General features: G+C 46.4%; 1 protein-coding gene across 1 annotated transcript in view; it reads left to right on the top strand.

Annotated features, from left to right (window-relative positions):
* Positions 1–21,332, top strand: part of IL12RB2 (interleukin 12 receptor subunit beta 2) — an 81,532-nt gene that overhangs the window by 38,267 nt on the left and 21,933 nt on the right. The window contains exons 9-10 of the mRNA XM_074221224.1: positions 12,716–12,944; positions 20,312–20,503. Coding sequence (XP_074077325.1) covers positions 12,716–12,944; positions 20,312–20,503 — 421 coding nt within the window. The remainder of the gene's footprint in view (positions 1–12,715; positions 12,945–20,311; positions 20,504–21,332) is intronic.

Genomic DNA, 21,332 nt, shown 5'->3' with positions numbered 1-21,332 from the left:
AGAGAGAGAGGAGGGAAGGCAAGGAGAGAGAGAGAGGAGGGAAGGCAAGGAGAGAGAGAGAGGAGGGAAGGCAAGGAGAGAGAGAGAGGAGGGAAGGCAAGGAGAGAGAGAGAGGAGGGAAGGCAAGGAGAGAGAGAGAGGAGGGAAGGCAAGGAGAGAGAGAGAGGAGGGAAGGCAAGGAGAGAGAGAGAGGAGGGAAGGCAAGGAGAGAGAGAGAGGAGGGAAGGCAAGGAGAGAGAGAGAGGAGGGAAGGCAAGGAGAGAGAGAGAGGAGGGAAGGCAAGGAGAGAGAGAGAGGAGGGAAGGCAAGGAGAGAAAGAGAGGAGCAAAGGCAAGGAGAGAAAGAGAGGAGCGAAGGCAAGGAGAGACTCATCAAGGTTTCTTCCCACCCACCTCCAACTCTAAGAAGGAAATGGGTCATCTTTCCTGTTTCCTATACCAACCCCTTTAAAGAGGGCCTCACTGGCTTTAGGAAGAACTCCCCAAAAGGATGTCCACAGGGAGGCTAGGTGGCCCAGTAGATAAAGCACCAGCCCTGGAGTCAGGAGAACCTGAGTTCAAAGCCAGCCTCAGACACTCAATAATGACCTAGCTGTGTGGCCTTGGGTAAGTCACTTAACCCCACTGACTTGCAAACAAAACAAAATAAAAACAAAAGGATGCCTCCCTCCTTATTTCTCAAAACTCACTTCCCTTTCTTCATCCCTGTCCCCAGTGAAAGGTAAATAGCAGTTATATTAAGACCAGTCTGCAAAGTCAGAAGGGGAACTCAATAAAAGAAGGAGGTTGGTAGAGAAAGAGCTCTCTCCTCCCTACCTTTACTTTTCCTTATTTCTCTTCTCTTTCTTTCTTTTCCTCTTCTTCCTCTCTCCTCTTCCCTCCCCCATTATTTTCTCTTTCTTCCTTCTTCCTTCTCTTCTCTCCTTCCCTTCTTCCCCTCTATCTTCTTTTTCTCTCCCTTCTCTCTCTCCTCTTACCCTCCTCTCTATCATCCCTTTTTTCTCCTTCCTTTTCTCCCTCCTCCCCATTCTGTTCATACACATACAAATGGTGCCAACATTAGCCTCTACAATAGGGACTTACTAGGGGCAGCTAGGTGGTGCAGTGGATAGAGCACCGGCCCTGGAATCAGGAGGACCTGAGTTCAAATGTGACCTCAGACACTTAATAAAGACCTAGCTGTGTGGCCTTGGGCAAGCCACTTAACTCCATTGCCTTGCAAAAAAAAATACAATAGGGAGTTACTAAAAACAGCAAGCTGATAGGCCAAGACCTTGGAATAGCCATAACCATTGTGTTTCTTAAGACTGGGATAGAGGTTAGGCCTGTCATTTCAATGACCTAGGAAACTCCTAGAGGAGGAAATGCCTCAGACACCTTCTTTGCAATGTAGAATCCTAGAGGTTTGATTGGAGCACTGAGAAATTGGACTAAATGTCTTCCCACTGCCATAGACACTTGGACAGCCCCTGCTTAACTGCCAAGGCACGTTCATTCAGATTCAAAAGAAAACCACTTAGCCAGCCCTGTTCTGTTAACAAGGCTGCCGCCATCTGGGGGCTTTTAGAGAGGCAGAGCTTCTCCTGCTCTCCCTGCCCCCCACCCCCATTCTGCACCTGAATAGTGTGATCAGCCCTGGGCACCACCATTTTAAAGGATGTTGACCTTGCTGTGTGAACCCGAGGTACAAGAAGGTAAGAGCTACAAATGGAAGTGAATGCGGAGCTGCATTCTGAGGGAAGGACCAGTGGGCTGGGTCCAAGCAGACTCCAGCAGTGTGTAGGGGAAAGAGCCTGCCTTTTTACAGGACATGGGATATAGTAAGCAGAGTGGTATGGTTTCCATAGGGATGGAGAGTCATTTGGAGTCTCCATGGAGGATGTGAGTTGTTCGGGGTCACCAAGTGAGACTGAGAGGTGTTTGAAGTTGCTAAGGAGGTTAGGATTCATTCTCTCAGAAAATGATATTCAGCTGGGCTCAACCCAATTTGGATCTAACTCTGTGGAGGGCAGTCAGGCTATGGTGAAGAGTCTGAGCATTGTGCCACACAATGACTGGGGAAAGGTCCTGGAGTTGGGTGTCTTGGAAAAGAGAAGACTTGGGGAGACCTGATTGCCATGGATATAGTTTACCTGATTTTAGCAAAGTTTTTGATAAATTCAATCATGTGGAGAAGATGGCAGGCTGTGAATCAGCCGGCAATGAAGCCAGATTGTTTTAGACCCGGCTCCTCTTTACATCTGTTCTTGATGGCTCGGTGTGAGTTGGGCAGAAGGTCCGTAGTGGAGTGAACCAGGGATCTTTGATCTTGTGCAAAGTGGTTTATCAATGAGTTGGATGCAGTTTGCTGGATAAATGTTTAGAAGAACCAAAGCTGGAAATGTTTGGCAGGGCAGTAAATGACCAAATCTGAATCCAAATGGTACTTGATCCACCAAGATGAAATTCAAAAGTGACCAATGTAGAGTCGTGCACTTTGGCACAAAACTTCAACATCACAGTGGAGGAGGTCTAAATGGACAATTGTTATGAAAATGATCAGGGGGTCTAAATGGACCGCAAGGTCAGTATGGCAGCTAATACAAGCCTAGGTGCTCTGAGGGTGGCCCTTCCCAGGAATCGGGGGAATGAAGCTTGTCCTGGGCCCTTCTCCGCCTCCTCTAGAGCCTTGGGCTCATCTCAAGGTTCAAGAAGAATGCTGATGAGTTTGGGAGAGCCTGGGTGGGGGGACAAGGAAAGTCCAGGGCCTTGAGCACCTGTCATAGGAGGAATATAAATGGGTTCTGTTCAGCCTGTAGGAAAGACGATTGGGATATGGGTAGGTGAAGGGGGTGGGGAACAGTTACCTTCCAGTATGTGAAGGGCTCCCCAAGGAAGGAGGGTTGCTCCATTTGATTCCAGAGGGGAGACTCAAAGGAAAGGCTACAGGGGCTAATTTAGACTGGAGGTCAAGAAGTGATGCTGCCTCCAGAGCCGGGGTTCTTCTTCTTCCTGGTGGCATTAGGTCAAGAGGGGATACCACCTGGCAGGGGTGTTAGAGCAAGGATTCCTTGGTGTGGGGGTTGCCGTGGAAAGCGGCTTTTCACCCTGCGATGTTCAACCCAAGACAGTAGAACCAGGAGCCACTAGTGGGTAGAAGTGGCAAGAGGTCAGATGAATTCAGGAAGATGTTAGAAAGTCCCATAGGTCTCAGAGCACAATGGGCTACTCCTGCCTCTGTTAACAGAAGAGGAAACTGAGGCCTTGAGAAGTCATTTCTCCATGCATTTCCAAGGGTTCTGGCCCGGCCACTCCAGGAGGGGTGTTCTTTCCTTCTTCAAATTTTATCTGCTCATCACCCAGTCAACAAATATTTGATCATCACTTGCTCTTGGCTAAATGCTGGTGATACAAAGAAAGAGAAAAGCAAGGCTCTAGCCTCAAGGACAGAGGGGCCAGTAAGTTTAGGAGAACCCAACCAGGGGAGGAAAAGCCAAGAGCCTGCGCTCACCCTGGGGCAGTGATGGTCCAGAAATACCCCCCAACATTTCCAGTTAAAGCCCAGTATTGGGGGGGGGTGTCTCAGTTTTGGGAAAGCCTCACTCTGGCTCTGCGGTTTCACTTTCCTCGGATGTGTACATAAAGAAGGGCCCAGAATGACTCAGCTAGCCCCTGGAGCCCAGGGAAAATCCCTCCCAAGGCACCCGCATTTCTAGGTAGTCACTTACTCATTTTTCCAGGTTTCTTGGATGAAGGGCTATTTCTGTTTCTCCCCTGAAAGCGTAGTTTCCCCAAGATCTCTTGTCTTTCCTCTGATGGTGGATATTTTTAGATCAAAAATACTTTCTTTCTTTAAACAGTCAAAAAACCCAATCTAGACTATATATATACTTCAAAAACAAATGCAACTCCTCTTGTGTTAAAAAAAATACCATTAAAATAAAAAAGAAAAATGCCATTAGATAGAAACACATCTTGAATTAGAAAAGGACATAATTGTGTTTGGTTAGAGCACAAATATCCTTTCTTTTCTTATACTGGATCAGTAGCATCTTCCTTGTTCTAGAGCCGGAAACAACCTGGTATGAAAGAAAAGTCTGTCTTTGTCCTCAAGGGGCTTACGACCCAGTGGGGTAGGACCATCCACAAAGGGAAGCTGAAAGGGGCGGTGGCTTGAGGAGGAGGAGATGGGGCCAAATGTGGCAGAAAGGTTGAAGGAAGGCAGACGGGTGGCACAGGAAGGGATGACTGGCCCAGGAGGCTTCTTTACCTGGAGGTTGGGGGAGTTCTCCCAAGAGCTCACACAGGAAGCAGAGGGAGAGTGGAGATGGGAGAAGCCAGAGAATTGGGGAGGGAGATGGGGAAAGGGACTAACCTTTGCAAACTCAGTAGCTGCTCTTTTTTTGGGGGGGGGGATGTTTCAGGGTCCAGGTGGGCTGTGTGTGTGTGTGTGTGTGTGTGTGTGTGTGTGTGTGTGTGTGTGAATAAACAGGGAAATAAGGAGGGAATTGTCCTTCCAAAGTCAAATCCAAAAGTGTTTCCAAGCTGAAGGAACATTTTACAGAACAAAATTAGATAATCTCCAATGCCCATGATTTCCTGGTCCTGCAGAGGCAGTAGGAAAGAGGGAACCTGTCCCAGAGTTAGTTGTCCATGGTTCTTTGTCTTTGGTCTCCAGGCTGGAACCCTGTTCTTGACTTCTTCAGTATCGGCAGAGATTAGTATGTGCTTTTATATATCTCTATCTAACTCTATATCCTCTCTCTCTCTCTCTCTCTCTCTCTCTCTCTCTCTATCTATCTATCTATCTATCTCTATATCATCTATATTTATATCTATAGTATATATTTAGTGTATTTGTGTGTATATTTATTTACAAATATAAAATACTTGCTTAGTGAGGGTTTCTTGATTGATGGTTGACCCACCGGGGTTCCAGGGCTGCTGACTGTTCTCAAAAGTTAGAAAACAGATTAGGACCAGTTGTTGAGCCCCTTGGGTGTAGCCCCTGGGAATTCTCCCCATTTACAAACACAAGACCAGATTGAAACAAAAGAAAACACCATGAAAAACAGATTTTTAAAGGATCTGAAAAGGTTGGGAAGAAAACATTTATAAAGAGTTGTTGCTGCATTCTGCTTTGGATCCAATCAGTATTAGGAAGAATTCTTTCACGTAAATCACCATTCTGCCCAGGGGTGTGCTAGGGCCAGCTCTAACCAGCTTCCACCAATTGTGAAATTTTCAATGTTCGTATTTACACTTCCGAAATGGGGGAATGTCTCAATTATAGCCTTGATGAATCGTTTCATTGACTGTAGACTTAAGAGATTGCTAATAATGCAGATTAGCTTTAGAAGTGTGTATGCATTCATTCTTTCTGGCCCCCACCTCCCCCAGGTAGTTGTTAAACATTGACTGGAAGTCTTGGAATCTGCCTTTCTAAACCTTCCACCCATGGCTCTGAGTTCTGCCCTAAGCCAAACAGAACATCAACCTCATCCTGAGTCCAACCCTATTAATGGGGGGGGGGGGCGCTTAGTTTAATGACATCTAAAGTGTTCTTTTCTGCCTTGAGCCTTTGAGCATAGGTTGAACTGGGGGGGGGGGGGAAGGACCTGTTGCCCATGCTATGGATGGAACATCAGTTGAATCCACTAAGATTTCAGAGAAAAGATGGTTGGGGGATGGGGAAGGGGAGACATGGGAGCTGTACTTTATTTGATGGGTTTGTACCATAGAATTTAGATTAGATTTGGGCTCATAGATTTAGTTGTGAAAGAAAGGTCAAGATATCACTTAGACAAACTCTTCTTATTTTACATATAAGGAAACTGAGCTTCCAGGGGTTGAAGTAGTTTTCTCGTGATTGATTCCATTGAAGACACAAATTTGAATCCAGATCCTCTTATTTCACATCTGGTGTGCCCTTGGATCCTAGAGCTAGAGTTGGAAAGGAGCCCATGGAATCCAACCTCTTCATTTTACAGTAGACTCCAATGAGACTCAAGGCAATTGAGTTATCCGTACAATGTCAAACAGGTAGTTGGGCCATTAACAAACACTGGGGCACTTACTTTGTGGCAGCCTTAGTGCTAGTTGCTCGTTTTCTCATGGGGATAGTAGTTTTCACTCAAACCCAGGTCTTCTGACTAATATTCTTGTAGCTCTACCTTCCTATGGCAACATGGTGCCAGAAAGTTGGGCAAGAATGCCTGCTGGAAAGGTCTGCAAAAACCTCTGTGAATGATGATGAAGACTTGGCCCCAGAGGGCAGAATTAGGAGGAGCTATGGTAGAAGTTGGAATTATGTTCAATTACGTTTGATGTCAGGAGAAACTTCCTACCAATTAAAACTGTCTAAGAGCGCAAAGGAGATCTCTTAAGAAGTGGCGGGTTTCTCTTCCACAGAGGTCCTTAAGCCAAGACCAGATGAGGGCTTATGTGTGTGTGTGGAGGTGGGGGGGGTTACTTTGTGAAGATTCTGTGATTGGCTTAGACCTAGGAGTGTATATAGATAGATATAGATATAGGCAGAAAGGCTGGTTCTAGGGCTACCCAAACGTTTAACATGGAATGTGGAAGGGTTGAGTTCCCTTTCCCGGGAGATCTTCCAGCAAAGACTGGATGACCCCTGCTTGGCACGGCATGGAGAGGATTCTTCAGGGTCAGGTGGGACTTGGTGTCTTCTGGGACTATCTGCCACCTCTTCATTTTGGATTCCTAGCCAGTTAAAAACAGGACGATGATCTGGCAGCTTTGCAGCCAAAGACAAGACAAGACACAATCATGGAAGACAGGGTCATCGGGAAAATCTATTTGTTAATAGTCACATGAAAGTGAAAAGGAAAAGCCCCAGCAGGTCAAGAGTGAACTGGGAAGCAAAATACCGGCAGGTAAAACTGTGAGTGAAGCTTGAAATACTCAAATTCCCCTAACTTTTTTTTTAAAAGCAGGGAACAAAGATCTGTTTTTCTCTCCCTCCCCATTTGCCCTCTTCATTCCCCATACTTTTTGTGCTATTTTTATTATGCTCTGGCTTCTTCAAACTAAATGACAATAATATTTTTTCTCTTTGGGGGAGGTGGTTCAGAAACAAAATAGTAGCGTATAGATCTCCATTAAAAGTCCCATAATCATTTTTTTAAATTACCAGGAAGTTTATTTTAAGCCTCAAAGCTGCAGCCATAAGCAATTGATCATTCAGATTCAGGGAAGTCATCCTGCCTACCTCTGCCATCTAATTATATAGATAAGAAGTGCCCACTGGCTGCCAGCACTGGGGGTAGACCCAGAGACAAGATAGAGCTCGAGCAGCCTCCAGTCTCTTAGGGCTTGTGGCCCCCGGGCCAGGCTAGGGAGCCAAAGCCTTCCCTACAACCCTAGTGAGGCGCTGTCCCCCCAAGGCTCTGGGCCTTCAGGTGATGCTGGAATCTTGCCTCTTACATCTGTGTGTGATCATGAGGAAGTCACTTGATTCTCTTGGCCTCAGCTGCCTCATCTGTGAAAGGGGGGTAAAACTCACTAAGATGCACTTTGCAAACTTCAAATCATATTAGCATCTGTTTGTCATCACCTACCTAGGCCAGGCTCTATCTCTTCCCCTCCCAATTCCCTTTTTATTTCTTTAAACAGACACAAAGAGACCATGTGGCATAGTGGGTAGATGAGGTCTCAGAGTCAAGAAGACCTGGATTCAAATCCTGCAGTTGGTACCCACTGGCTGTGGGACCCCCCCCCCACATGTCACAGTGGCCCAGGTGACTCCTCAACATTCTAGCACTGATCTGCAAGAGTGAAGGGAGTTCCTTCATTAGGCTTCCCTCCTTCTACTGTTGAAATCAGATCTCCCCCACCCCCAAGAAAAAGGCACATTCAGGGAGGAAGCAGGCACAGGTGACACAGACCTTCATTGATGAGCAAGTTTGAGGCAGAGAAAGGCACCTGCCTCTGGCGGCAGAGAACTGGGGCTCAGGCCCCACCTGAGTGGGGTGGGGTGGAGGACTTAACATGGGAGGAGACTTCCTCAAAATCCTGATCTTGTGAAAAGAAATAGGAGTGCGCCTTTGGGAGAAGAATGGAGTTTCCATCATGTGAGGAAAGATCACATACATTCATACATACATGACCTTGATGGGTGACTCAGAGGACCCCGGTTCTAGGGGTTTCTCTTACCCTCTGCTGCCTGGAAAACTCAGAAGGAATCAAACAGCCACCCCTGGGCCCTTTTCTTCCCATTGTGAAGTACTAGGAAAACAGAAGAAAACTCACGGCCACCTCACAGCCTCGTCTTTCCCTCAAATCCTTGAAAAGATAATGAACTCCTGAGGAACTTCCAGCACTCCTTTACATTTTTTCCAACTGAGATGTTTCCTCACAAACCAGAGGCATTCCCTGTCTGTCTTTCTCTCCCTCTGTCTCTGTCTGTCTATCTCTGTCTGTCTCTCTGTCTCGACTCTGTTTCTCTGTCTCTCTCCCTTGACTCTGTCTCTCTATCTCTATCTCTGTCTCTCTCTGTCACTGTCTTTTGTGTCTGTCTCTCTCCCTCTGTCTCTGTCTCTCTCTTTCTCCCTGTCTCTTGTCTGTCTGTTTCTCTCTCTCTGAGTCTCTGTCTCTTTCTATTGTCTCTCTGTCCTTCTGTCTGTCGGTCTCTCCTTTCTGTCACTGTCTTTTGTGTCTCTCTCTGTCTCTCTCCCTCTGTCTCTCTCGTCTGTCTCTCCTCTCTTTTGTGTCTCTCTTTCTCTATTTCCTCTGTCTCTCCTCTCTCCCTCCCTGTCTCTCCTCTCTCTTCCTCTCCCCCACCATTGCAACCATTACCTGGGGAGCAGGGACATCACTTGAGTCTGACAGGCAGACCTCTCAGATCACCTGGGCGCCCCCTTTTTTGCATCCACTAGAGGGAGCATTGAACCCTTTTGTGGTCATTTTTCAGCAGGATGAATGGTGGAAATGGGTTATTTGGATTCCATAATGGGTAGGAGGCTTGGGGGGGGGGGGGAGAGTGTCCAGAATAATAACATGAGAACCGCTATTTGCCCCACACTTTGACTACTTTAAGGTGCTTCTTTCTCAATAGCGCTGGGAGATGAGGAGAGGAAATCTTAGAATTTCCATCTGGCGGATGACAAAGCTGAGGTCCAGAGAACTTGTACCGCGCCCTAACTAAACCGGCTAGACCATGGAGCTAGAGCTCAGACCTAGGTCTTTGGACTCTAGGACCGATAGGAGGTGCAGACTTTTTGAAGCCACCTGGACGGTCGCACCCTTACTATGGGTGCCTGTGACAAGAGCAGAATGGACACTGAATCTGGAGTCAGTGAACCTGGATTCCGATTCTCAGTCTGTTGCTTCCTGACTGGGTGACCTTGGACAAGTGTCTTTTCTTTGAACGTTCTTTTCCTCAAACACAAAAGAGGGCTGACTCGATGGCATCTGGAATCCATGGAGGCTGAATCCTACAGCCCATGGACCATTCATGGCTGCAGCAGTTTAATGTCAGACTGAATTTAGTCTCAGATGATAGACCTTCCAGATGAGAAGCGTTGTGTTCCTGCTCTGTCTCTGCTAACGTGTCCTACCACTAAGTAGTTGGATGTCTCTGAGCCTTCATTTGCTCATCAAGGACAGATGTATGGATGGACGTTGGATTAAAAGGGGGAAACGATACTTATTAAGTGCTTCATATGTGCCGATTACAAAAATACAAATAGAAATGTTCCCTATTTCTAAGGAACTCACACTGGAAAAGGGTTCAACTGCATCAAAGGCCCAAAGTCCTTGGGGTATGTATGTCTGGAAGACAGAAGGTGAGGAGGTAGAGACTTGGAGGACACAGGGGCAGAGCAGCTGATCAAGCCCAATGATAGTTAGGGTTTGGCAGTAGAACAGATGGCCAGGTTCGATGACCCTCTGTCTTACCTCAAGGATTGTGGCTGGGGACTCCTTGCTTATTGAAGTTGTGTGACTGGCCGTGTCTTCCCCACATCTGAGAGGCCATAGAGGACCGGGCCCACGACAATTTAAAAGGAGATCTTCAAAATGGAGTGGGGAAAAAATACTTGAATTCATCCTTTACAGCAGGTTCACAATTAGAGTACAGTTTAATTGTTCAGTGGATAGAACTGAGCTTGGAGTTAGGAAGACCTGAGTTCAAGTCTAACCTCAGACACTAGCTGTGTGACTCTGGGCAAGTTAATTAACCCCATTTGCCTCAGTTTCCTCAACTATCAAATGAACAGGAGAAGGAAATGGCAAACCAATTCAGTGTCTCTGCTAAGAAACCCTAGATGGGGTCGTGAAGAATTGGACACAATTGAACAGTAATGTCTCTCTTCCACAGGACAGCTTTTCAGGTATTGGAAGATTTCTTCTCTCATTTAGCCCCAGGCTCTTCAGGGCCAGACTAACCATCGCCAGTTCCTTGAACCAACATGGCATGACCTGATTTCAATGTAGCTCCTAGAATGGAAAGTGTAGGGTGAGCATCCAAGGGCAGGAGAGCCTTTCCTTGCTCCCTGGCTATGGGAAGGCCAGATGGAGCTCCTGCAATATGGCACCCACGTGAACTCCCTTCTTTTGTCTCATCTTAGAGCCAAGCACATGGAGAAAATGAATTTGGCACACTCCTCTGCTTTCATTATGACATATCCTTTTATTATTTTTTAACCAAACTAATTATGGCACCTCTGAGAGCCTCAGATGGGAGAGCCCCCAGCCAAATCCACACCTGTCCTCCTTCTGGCTCATGATGGGCCTTGATTTCGTGAATCCCATAGGGCAAGCTTGGCCTGTCTTCCAAGTGGGCAGGGGCAGATATGCAAGATAATAACCTTCATCCCAGTGCTTGAACTTGAGATTTACAAGGGTTCATGCTATGGATAGTCTTCACTGACTGTCTCCTCCTACCTTTTCCTTCTGAAATGCTACTCAAAAGCAGGGTTATGAAAGTAATTTTGCCAGCACCTGGGCCCCAGTTCATCATCACCACTACTGGGAAACTCCATTGATCTTTGAAGTCAATGTTCTCTTTTATTGGACCAGAGATCATCCTAAGGTTCCCCAACAGTCCTTGGAAATGTTCATGGGTTGTCTAACAGTTTTTTCCTGGCTTTAGTAATTCCCAACTGCTTTTGAGCTAGGTTGACTTTTTTAGAAGAGAGGAGAGAATGGAGATCAATCATTTAGTCAGCCGACATTCATTAAGTGCCCATACTAGGACAGGTGCTGGACTCCAAAGAAATGTGAGGGGAGTCAATTTAATGATCTTTCCACTGCCGATGTTCACATGGTCTATTCGTGATAGAGTGGTGGAGTCTTCTGAGCTCATTTTGGTCTCATCAGCCACAGTTGGATGCCTTGGGTCTTGACCCCGACATAATCGTGTCACTTTGGACCTTTGAGAGAAGGTATGGCTGCTACTGCCATTCAAATACAAAAAGAAGAGGCTTTGGCCTCAAAAAGTTTCCATTCACCAAAGTTGTTTTTCTATTTAGACTTTCTTTTCCTTTCACATTTCAGGTTTAGGAACTATGTACCTTTAGGCCAGAGAATGAATGGGTGGCTCTTCTCCATAGATATCAGGCTGGAGGGCCACAGCAGGACAGGCAGCCTCGGCAGCCCAGGCTCATAGCATTACTGGGGAGAGGGTGTAATGAAAGGACACTGGCCAGCTTTCCTCCAGTCTCGATCCATCAAGCCCTGGCAAACAGCCGGTGCTGTGACTCTCCATTTTGTCTGACAAAGACTAAAGAACCTTGCTCTTTTTGTAAAATACTGATAGACTAATGACATTTCTAATGAGTAGAATTGGAATTTTATCTCAGACATCAGCTGTGTGACCCTGAGCAAGTCCCTGTGCCTCATATTCCTCATCTGTGAAATGGGGATAACAAGAGCCTCTACCATAGGTTTGTTAGCAGGATCGAATCAGAAAATACATAAATTCTGGCTGCTTTTGTTATGGTTACTTGAGCTTATTTGAACCTTACAACATTCCTGTGAGATGAGTATCTCATTGCAGCAAGGATCTAAAACTGAATATAATCTAAAACCTTAGGTGTTTGGGGTTCAGAAAGATTGGGTGTCTTGCCCAGGGTCCCACAGCCCAGGGGTTCCTTACAGGATGGATATCTTCCCTGCCTTGGTAACCTATGGACTTCGGAACTCTCAGAAAAGAGGGCATCTCAGATCCTTGGACCAGGGATTAGGATGGAGGAGAGCAGGCTATGTTGACCGAGGACATATGATTTATTCAATTGATCGAGAATGAGGGGAAGCTTGTTGATAACTACTGTTTAATCTTGAGACCCGCAAAATGGTGACAGACTCAGGGAAGGGCCTCTAGTGTGCTGAATAGATCCTCTAAGGAGATTTTGGGGAGAATTTCCCCAGATGAGAAGCTGTGGGCTGGCTTTACTCTGCCTTGGTGTATGATCTACCTTGATCCCTAATGTGGGGGGGGGGGGAGGAATCATTGATCCATTAAAATATGGGAGCAGACATTGTTGCCTTGGTCAGTCCAGCTGTCTGGATGTCTTTCCTCATCAAAGTAAATCTTATTTATTTGACTGTGTTGTCTACATCTAGATATATGTTCCTTCCTCTCATAATGTAAACTCCTTGAGAGCAGGAACTGTTTCCAAATGGTTTCTGTATCATATAAGTCAAAGGGGCTTAATAAATGCTTTGGGGTTGATCCCATCCAGGAGTAACTAGGAAACTGGTTTCTTTTGTTATAGAATATGAGTGTGTCAGAAGCAAGAGGAAACATCCTCGGGTACCGGGTGACTGCCCAGGAGGCAACCAGGAACAGCTCTGCCGAGCCCCCTGCGCTGGAGTACTTCACCACACACACGCACTTTGCCATGATTGTGCCCCAAAAGGACCATGTTGTGGCAGTCTCAGCAGTTAGCTCCAAAGGAAGCACCTCTCCCGTGTGGACCTTCATCGCCCGTCAGCCTCGTGAAGGTAGGATCAACCTCTGGCGACTTTAACTTGTTGGCCGATCATGCCCAGGAAAGCCAGAAGCTCACATCTGTCCTTTCTGTCTGGTCCCCACCCCCACCTCCATCCCAGCCCATTCTGTCCAAACACAGTCCTTGCTATCTTGAAAAGATGATCCAGTTTCATTGGGTGTTGCCATTAGGATAGAATGAGGTAGCAAGAGGGAGAAGCCAGATGTGAACTTGGACCCAGGAATTCTTGGATGACCACCCTGGGCCCTTGGACAGATTAACTAATTTTCCATCTGTCAATCCACCAACAACCTGAACTCAGGTCTTTATTTTGCCACCAAACTGCTTCTGATAAGAGCCATGGAGAATTTGCTTCCTTATTTTTCCCAGTGTGGCAACAATTTAACCTCTGAGTGTCTCATGCGTTTTTGGTCAATTCATCCTGATAAATGTTAGTTTTTGGTAATATGGGTATGGCAAGATAGTACAATGGGGAGGGCCCAGGTAGTAACACCTTTTGCCTTTTGTTTTACTACTGACTCATCATTATCTTTAAGGGTTTCTGGCCATAAACGTTCTCCCTCTTCCCTGAGAAGTTGTAACCAAAGGTTAAATCTATAAGACACAGTCCTTGGTCTCAAGTATGGAGGCTCAGAGGGGAAACCTTGTCCATTCTAGAAGAGTCAGAGTACAAAAGAGATCACACAGATAACAATTCACATTAATAGAGTATGTTATAATTTTACCAAAAGTCTTTCCTCACAGTAACTATGGAGCACTTAATCCAAGATTTATTATCCTCATTTTCTAGATAAAGAAACCCAGAGATGAAGTGGCTCATTGTATGAGATAATAGAATTATTAGATAATAGATTTACAGCTGGAAGGGACTTCGGAGGCCACAGAGTTCAATTTTTCATTTTAAGATAAAGAAACCAAAGTTAGAATTGCTCAGGATCCCAGAACTAAGTGTCTGTTGGGATTTGAACTCAGGTCACACAGCTAATTGCTTGGGATTCAAATCCACCCTCCTCTTTCTAAATTGAGCATTATTTCCACCATATCATGGTAAATAAGTGAAAAAGAGAAGAGGAAGTGAGGCTAATTAGAGCTGCATTTCGACTTGAGGAGGAGGCTTTGGGGCCCTGGATATTGAAGGATGGGGAAAGATTCCAACCAGAGAGATGAGCAAGGCATTCCTAGGATCACAAGAGCTGAAAGAGATCTCAAAGCACATCTCCTGATTTTGCAGAGGGGGAAACTGAGGCCTATGGCTGTTATGCCATTGGAAGGATGAGTCAGAACAAGGACAGGGATGTGTCCAGGTTACAGTGAAGTGTTTGCTTTGGTTGGAGTACTGAGGACATGGAAGGGAGCCCCATAAGCTAAGGCTGGGGAAATAGTGATGCCAAACCTGAGGACCTTGATTGCCAACCTTGGGAATCTGGACTTCATTAAGTAGGCAGCGGGGAACCTTTGGAAGGGTGTTGAGCAGGGAGCATGATAGAACCAGCCCTCTCCTTAGGAGGACTAATCTGGTTGTTGCTTGTCCTTTGTTCTCAAAAAGGACCATGTTGTCTTTGTGTTGAGATAATGGATTGGGCAGGGACAAGGGAAGGTAATTCATCGAAGAGGGTCAAAAGAGGGGGGGGCTGGCCTGGAGGGCTGGGGAAGATCCCAAAGACATCATGCTGGTCCAGCTTTGAAACTTCTAGAAAAGAGGTACATGGCAGAACAGACTACTCAAATGCCCCTCAAATGCCAACCATCACCCTTGAGAAGATACATGAGGGGGCATCATCCCACATATGAAGAAACAAAACCCAGACCTCCTACTCACGGATCTAATGGAAGCATGGAAAAACAGAGACTTGGGTCAAATCTTACTTCAGACATTTTCCTCAGTCAACCTCAGTTTCCCTATCTGTAAAATGAGGATGATAATAGTCCCTACCTCCCAGGACTGTTCTGAGGATGGAAGAAGATGCTGCATGTAAAGTCCTTAGTAAACCTTAAGGTGAAGTATAGATGTGAGAGAGAGGATCAGTACAATGTATCTCACATTTGACAAGCATTTATTATGCTCCTATTATATGCAACCACTGCATCGAAGCACCGAAAGATAAAAATTCAAAAATCCGCCTTCTAGAGCTATGTAAGAGAGGTGCATATTGTATTACGTGGAGATACAACTATGAGCAGAGATCTTTTTCACGTGTTCTATGAAGCTATCCATGTGGTATATAGACAGACACGTGACAGCCTTGTGTCTGTTTTGTCTAAAGCTATAGAAATAAAAATAACTATAGGGTAAAGAGATCATACTGCTCTTTCTAGTTTGCATAGACACATCTAGTCATAGCATCACACTGAACAGACATGAGGTCATCCACACATGTCTGGAACTATATGGGAATGGCTTTAGACATCTAGATACAAGTAATTGGGTGGGGGGGGATTAGCAGCCAGGAGGGGGCAGGAAAGGTTTCATATGGAAGTGGGCACCTGAGACAGGTTAAGGGAAACTGGGGGTTCTGAGACCCTGAGATGAGAGTTGATGGCAGTTCTGGCAGGGGGCACAGCCAGTGCAAAGTCTTGGAGGCAAGAGATAGAGTCATAAGTGTAAGGCACCTCCAAAAGGCCAGGTTGGCTAGACCATAGAGTCCCAAAGAGGAGGCATGTGTAATAAGGCTGGAAAGTTGTGTTGGATGCTGCCTGTGAAGGACTTCAATGATAGAGGAGTCTATGAAGCTGAGTCTAGGGGATCACTGATGTCAGAAATAGATGTAAGTGGACACAGAATGGGAGAACCGAAAGCTGAGGCCTTGAGAGGGCCCATGGCTAGTCAGTGGAAAAGGAGAAAGAGGGCCCTTCTGTCCAAGGCTGACAACTGTGACATGCTAGGTGTATAGGCAGGGATGGGTGAAGTAGGGCAGGGCTGAGTGGGTGAGGTGGGTAGGTCCTGGAAACATCTCTGGGAGGAGGCAGGAAACCAACTTGGTGCAGAGGGAAGGCAGGAGCGGGTAAGGGCCGGGCTGCTGAGCCAGAAGTGAAAGCCACTGTTTGGAGCTTGGGGAGGAAGGGAGAGGGATCTGCTCCACCAGAAGAGAGAGCAGCAGCCTGGCTGGGGTGTCAATGAAGGACCTTCCTGGGGTGGCAACAAAGGGCCCTCCTGGGGTGGCAGTAAAGGCTGCTCCTAGGGTGGTTGCTCATTCATTCAACAAACAATGATTAGGCATCTCCTCTGTGTAATAATGTACACACGTAGAATATAGTGAAATATAGACACCAGAAGATAGAATAGATAAAGTTTTCATATATTTGGTGTGTACAATACAATGTAGACTATATCTATGGGTAATATATATACTGGATATGCACTGTGTAATGTATCGTTATATCGTGCATAATTGCCAACACATTGTATATGTAGATAGCACACCATCCCTACCTGAAGAAATGTCGAATCTAATAGAGGGGGTTAAAGACAAAAGGACAACAGGTTTGGAACTGGCCTCAATCAACATTATCAAGCATTTTCTAAATCTGCAGTATTGTCTTGGGAATTTGGAGTGCAAAGGAAAGAAAGAAAAAAGAAAGGGAGGGAAGGAAGGGAGGGAGGGAGGGAGGGAGGGAGGAAGGAAGGAAGGAAGAGATCTTTCATGCCCTCCAGGAGCTTCCTTTCTATCAAGGGAAGCAAGGACTTGAGGTCATCTGGTCCACATCCCTCCCTTTATGGATGAGGAAACAGCATCAAGAGGCCTAAGAGGTAGGAGGAGGTGATTCACCCCTAGGTCTTTTGCCCCCCGTCAGGTTTCCTCCATGGAGTCAGTCATCCCTGGGGTGGGGGGGAGACCAATGGGTGTGAGGTCCCACCCTGACTGGGGGGTCTTGGCCATGTAGGCTGCTCTCTAAGTCCCTGTCCTCTGGCCTGGATGCTTGCAGTGGGGGGAGCCCCTTTCACTTAGGAGTCTAAGAATCTGCAATGATTTAGAGTCTGTGTCAAAATAGCAGTAACCTCAAAGATTCTGGAGTGTGGAGAAGGAGGCTGAGGGAGCTCCAGGAGGGAGGCAGGATGATGGGGAGGAGGCCAGGAAGCCTCGGGAAAGGGTTAGCCTCACCTCTGGGCTTGAAGAACATGGTGGTTGTGGTGGCCTGGACCCAGGGCTCTTAGGTCTTTGGGTTTGGAGAAAGGAACTCTGCCTCTGTGTTAGGAAAGCCTGAGGTCAAGCCCAAACTCAGTCCACAGCAGCCAGGTGACCCTGCTCCTCGGGGTGCTCTGGCGGCTTTCTCCATTGCAGATATGATGCCTACCTGTATTAGTAAAGGGAATTTCCTAATTATGGAGTCAATGAAAGAAAGATCCAGGCCATGTCTTTCCTGGATCTTCCAAGATGAGATTTGAACCCAGGTCTTGAGCCACCAGGGGCTGAACCTCCCAGGCTTGAGTTCTTCATCAGCCTCATGCATCAAGTGTTCCCACCTCACCAGTTCTGCCAACCCTTTACCAGAACATTCCTTATACTGGTCCCTTTGTCTGTCCCCAAGGTGGAAGGAGTCTCAGTATGCCATAGGGAGCCATTCAAGGCTGATTCATTCATTCATTCAGTCAGTCAGTCAGTAAACATTTATTGAGTGCCTACTGTGTACTTGAGAAAAGACTGAAAAGTTATCTAGACTGGATTTCAAATTTCAGAAGAAGGAATCTCAGGCCACAGGGAGCCATTCAAGGTTTGTTCATTCATTCATTCATTCAGTATATATTAATTGTCTATATGTGTCATCGCTTACACTAAACACTGGAGGAAAAAACCCCACAAAAAGCAATTCCTTCCTTCAAGGAGTTGCAGGAGACAAGCTGTAAACAAACAAATAGAAAGCAAATTACACACAGGATGAATGGAGATAATTAAGAGAGGAAAGGCCCTGGAATTAAGGGAGGTTCAGGAAGACTTCCTGTGGAAAGGGGAATTTTAGTTGAAAAAACTCTGGGGGGGTCAGGAGATTGAAGACAAAGGTCCTAAACTGCTGTATAAATGAATAATAGCCAACATTTATAAAACTTCAAAATACATATTTTACCTCACCAAAGAGGAAACTGAAGCAGAGTTAAGTGACTGGACCAGGGTCACACAACCAGTAATATTTGAGGGGGATCCTAGCCAAGTCCAGGGACCTACTCACTCCCCCAGGCCCCCTCCGCATTCCCGAGGTGGAGGATCCCCAACATCACGTATGCTTCTATGGGACAGTGAGGTTCTTGATGCATTTTTTTCCTATTTCATATGAACTAAGCTGGGAAAATATAGAGGTAAGAACCTTTACTTTACACAAAAGGAAACTGAGGTCCTGAGACAAATTAACTAACTTGCTGGTAAAGTGACAGAGCCAGGATTTTAATCCAGGCCTCAGATTTAGAGAGACACAGAGACTGATTACGAGGAGGGGAAAAGTACATGTTCTAGAAAGATAAAGGTTCTAGATGACAGGTTCTAGGAAGAAAAAGATTAAAATGAAAAATTAAATGAAAGCAAAAAAATCTGAGAAAGATGGGGAAAAATTAGTCTGCAAAGAGATGCCCATGGGTGGCCTCTGCAACTAGAAGTGATGGGACATAGGGAGGGAGCCCGCCAGAAGGTCATTATCACTGCAAGCTGGAAGAGGCCAGGTAAGACCTGCCTGAAGTCATGGGAATAGAAAAGGGAGCTGGGTGGTAGAACTAGTGAGAACAGGATACGTGATTGATAGGACTGGAGAGAGAGCAGGTAGAGCCTCTGGTGGCCCAGTATGGGGTTCGAATCTTGCTTTGGTTGCCTCCTCCCTATACCAGGTAAAGCCTCTAGTGGTTCAGGAGGGTTTTTGAATCCTGCCTCAGATGCCTCCTCCCTAGGGGCCTTTGGACGGGTCGGTCACCTCTCTGGACCTCAGTTTGTCCCACTGTCTGTCACCTCCATGACTGCCCATGATGCATCTTGCTTCCTCTTGGCCTCTGTAGGAGAAAGATGGGACCTGATTTGGCGGTCTCCACACTAGAAATAACTCCCATGGGCAGTGAGACACTTCAGTTGGCTCAATGAATATGAAGAACAGAGAAGCACCCAATGACCCAAAAGCACCTAATAAATGCTTTATCATTCATCCCAGTCATCATTATGATTCAGAATCGAGGGAACTTGGGGCCATTTATTCCAACCTCCTCATTTTATAGAAGAGGAACATGAGGCACAAAATGTGAAGGGACTTGTCTAGAGTCACTCGGCTACCAAGTGAAGCAGGATTTGAACCCAGAATCTTATTGCCCGATGTCCAATATTCTCTTCGTTATGCCATACCATCTGATAAAAAAAAAAGATCCAAAGTGTCAAATGGAATCATGAAAAAAATTCCCAAAATGATAACAACATTGTGAACGAAGAGAGCCACAACAAAACAATCGAAACCAAATGTGAAGCTATAACAATCTCACACCTGGCCTCTCAGAAGATATTCAGAGATGAGAGGGCACCTCCCCACTTTCTGTGCAGAGGTGGGGGACCGTGGGTGGGGAAAACGACCACAGTAATATGGACTTCCTCAGTGTGCTGGTGGGTTTTTGCTCTAGCTGTTTTTCTCTCTTAGTTAATAAACATGTATGAAACACCCAGTTGGGGATCCCAAGAAGGTTGGGACAGTGCCAGCTCCCAGCGTAAATTGGGAGACCACAGGGACAGACTCCGTCCAAATCACCCCTCTGGTGTACATGGGGAATCATGTCCAAGGGAAGGGATGAACATCATGGCGGATGGGGGAAAAACTGGCAGAAGGTGGGAGTTTCGCTGAGATGTGAAGGAAGCCAAGGATAATGAGGAGGGGCAGAAAGGGCAAAGGGTTGCTCTAAAAACAAGTCTTCTTTTCAGAAAAGAGGAGACACTGAGATCTCAGGGTTGGAAGGGGGGTGTTTCTGCCAAAAGTTACAAGGGAAGTCTGGTGTGTATTGTGGATGGTCCATGTTGCAAAGAGCACAGCCTGGGCTCAGAAGGTCCTTCATGAAGAGGCCCAAGAAAGGACTAAGAGGTGATGGAGGAGGAGAGGCTACTCAACAACATTGGAGGCCCCAGGGAGGTGGAGAAGAGCCAGGATGTCTTCTGGGATGAGTAACCATGGTGGCAAAGATATGGATTTAGGCTCCACATCAGGAAGTGGGGCCTGGGTGACCTGGGGGGAAGGGGCTCTCCCTTCCTGGAAGTCTTCAAGCAGGGACTGGATGCCACTTTGCCAGCTGTGGAATAGCCAGAAGTCCTTTAGATTTTGGGATTCTGACTTGAAATTCTTACCTGGGTTGACCAGAATGAGTCGCTCTAACCAATTGCATCTGTCTCTATGCTTTTTTCTTTAATGAAGCTCCTCAAAACGTCTTGGCTAAATCCCAGGAGACAGATGGTATCAGGGTGACTTGGGATCCTCCTGGTGAAGCCACCACCTCTGTCAAGGAATATTTGGTGGAGTGGAGAGAACTCAGCTCTGGTGGCAGCATGTCTTCCCCTGTCAACTGGTTCCGACTTCCCACTGTCAACACGTCGGCCGTGATATCAGGTAATGACCCTGTCAGATCTCTCTAGAGCGTTAGTGGCCAGTGTGGAGTTGAAGAAGCTGGGCCAGCCAATGAGGCCACATGCGTTTCTTCAACATCTGATATTTGTAAGGAAATGCACTAAGCAGTGGAGGCTTGGAAAGCTGTGTCTACACCAAGCACTAATGGTCACAGATGAGCCTCAGACTGTGCCCCATAGCAGGGATGATGGTCAGTCAGTGGACACGCATTCGTGATCCCCCCGCTGAGTGCCAACCACTCCGCTATCTAATTCGACTGGCTGTAATTAGTATGATCATAATTCTGACTGTCATCAAATCACAGAAGTTAGACTGATCATATGCTGTACAAGGATGACAACAATGATGTCTGCCTTCATTGCTGAATAAGGCCCGTGTCATTGGGGAAGTGGTCTGTGACAAGCATGTGAACAAGATTTGGTGGATGGAGAGAGGTAGATTTGAGTGAGGGGTCTGTGTGCAGTCACCAGCCTCCCTTTCTCTTCTAGAACTGTCTGGGTCTGGTGGCCAGATTTGAATCAGGAGGACTGGAGATGGCCCTTGTTGTGAGGTCATCAGGGTTGAATGACTCGCCCAAGGTCACACAATTAGTACGTGTCTGAGACCAGTTTTTAACTCCAGTTCTCCTGAAGTCAGGGCTGGTGCTCTATCCAACATGTCACCTAGCTAGCCATATGATTTTATTTCTATACATGTATGGATTTATATGTCCATGTGGACATGTGTGTATACACCCTCTATTCACTGTATTGCACGTGCTACATACACAAACATGTATGTGTTATACCCACTAAATAATATACTATTCAGA

Source organism: Macrotis lagotis, chromosome 2 (assembly GCF_037893015.1).
Source record: "Macrotis lagotis isolate mMagLag1 chromosome 2, bilby.v1.9.chrom.fasta, whole genome shotgun sequence".
Lineage (NCBI taxonomy): Eukaryota > Metazoa > Chordata > Mammalia > Peramelemorphia > Peramelidae > Macrotis > Macrotis lagotis.
This window is presented reverse-complemented; position numbering and strand designations above follow the sequence as displayed.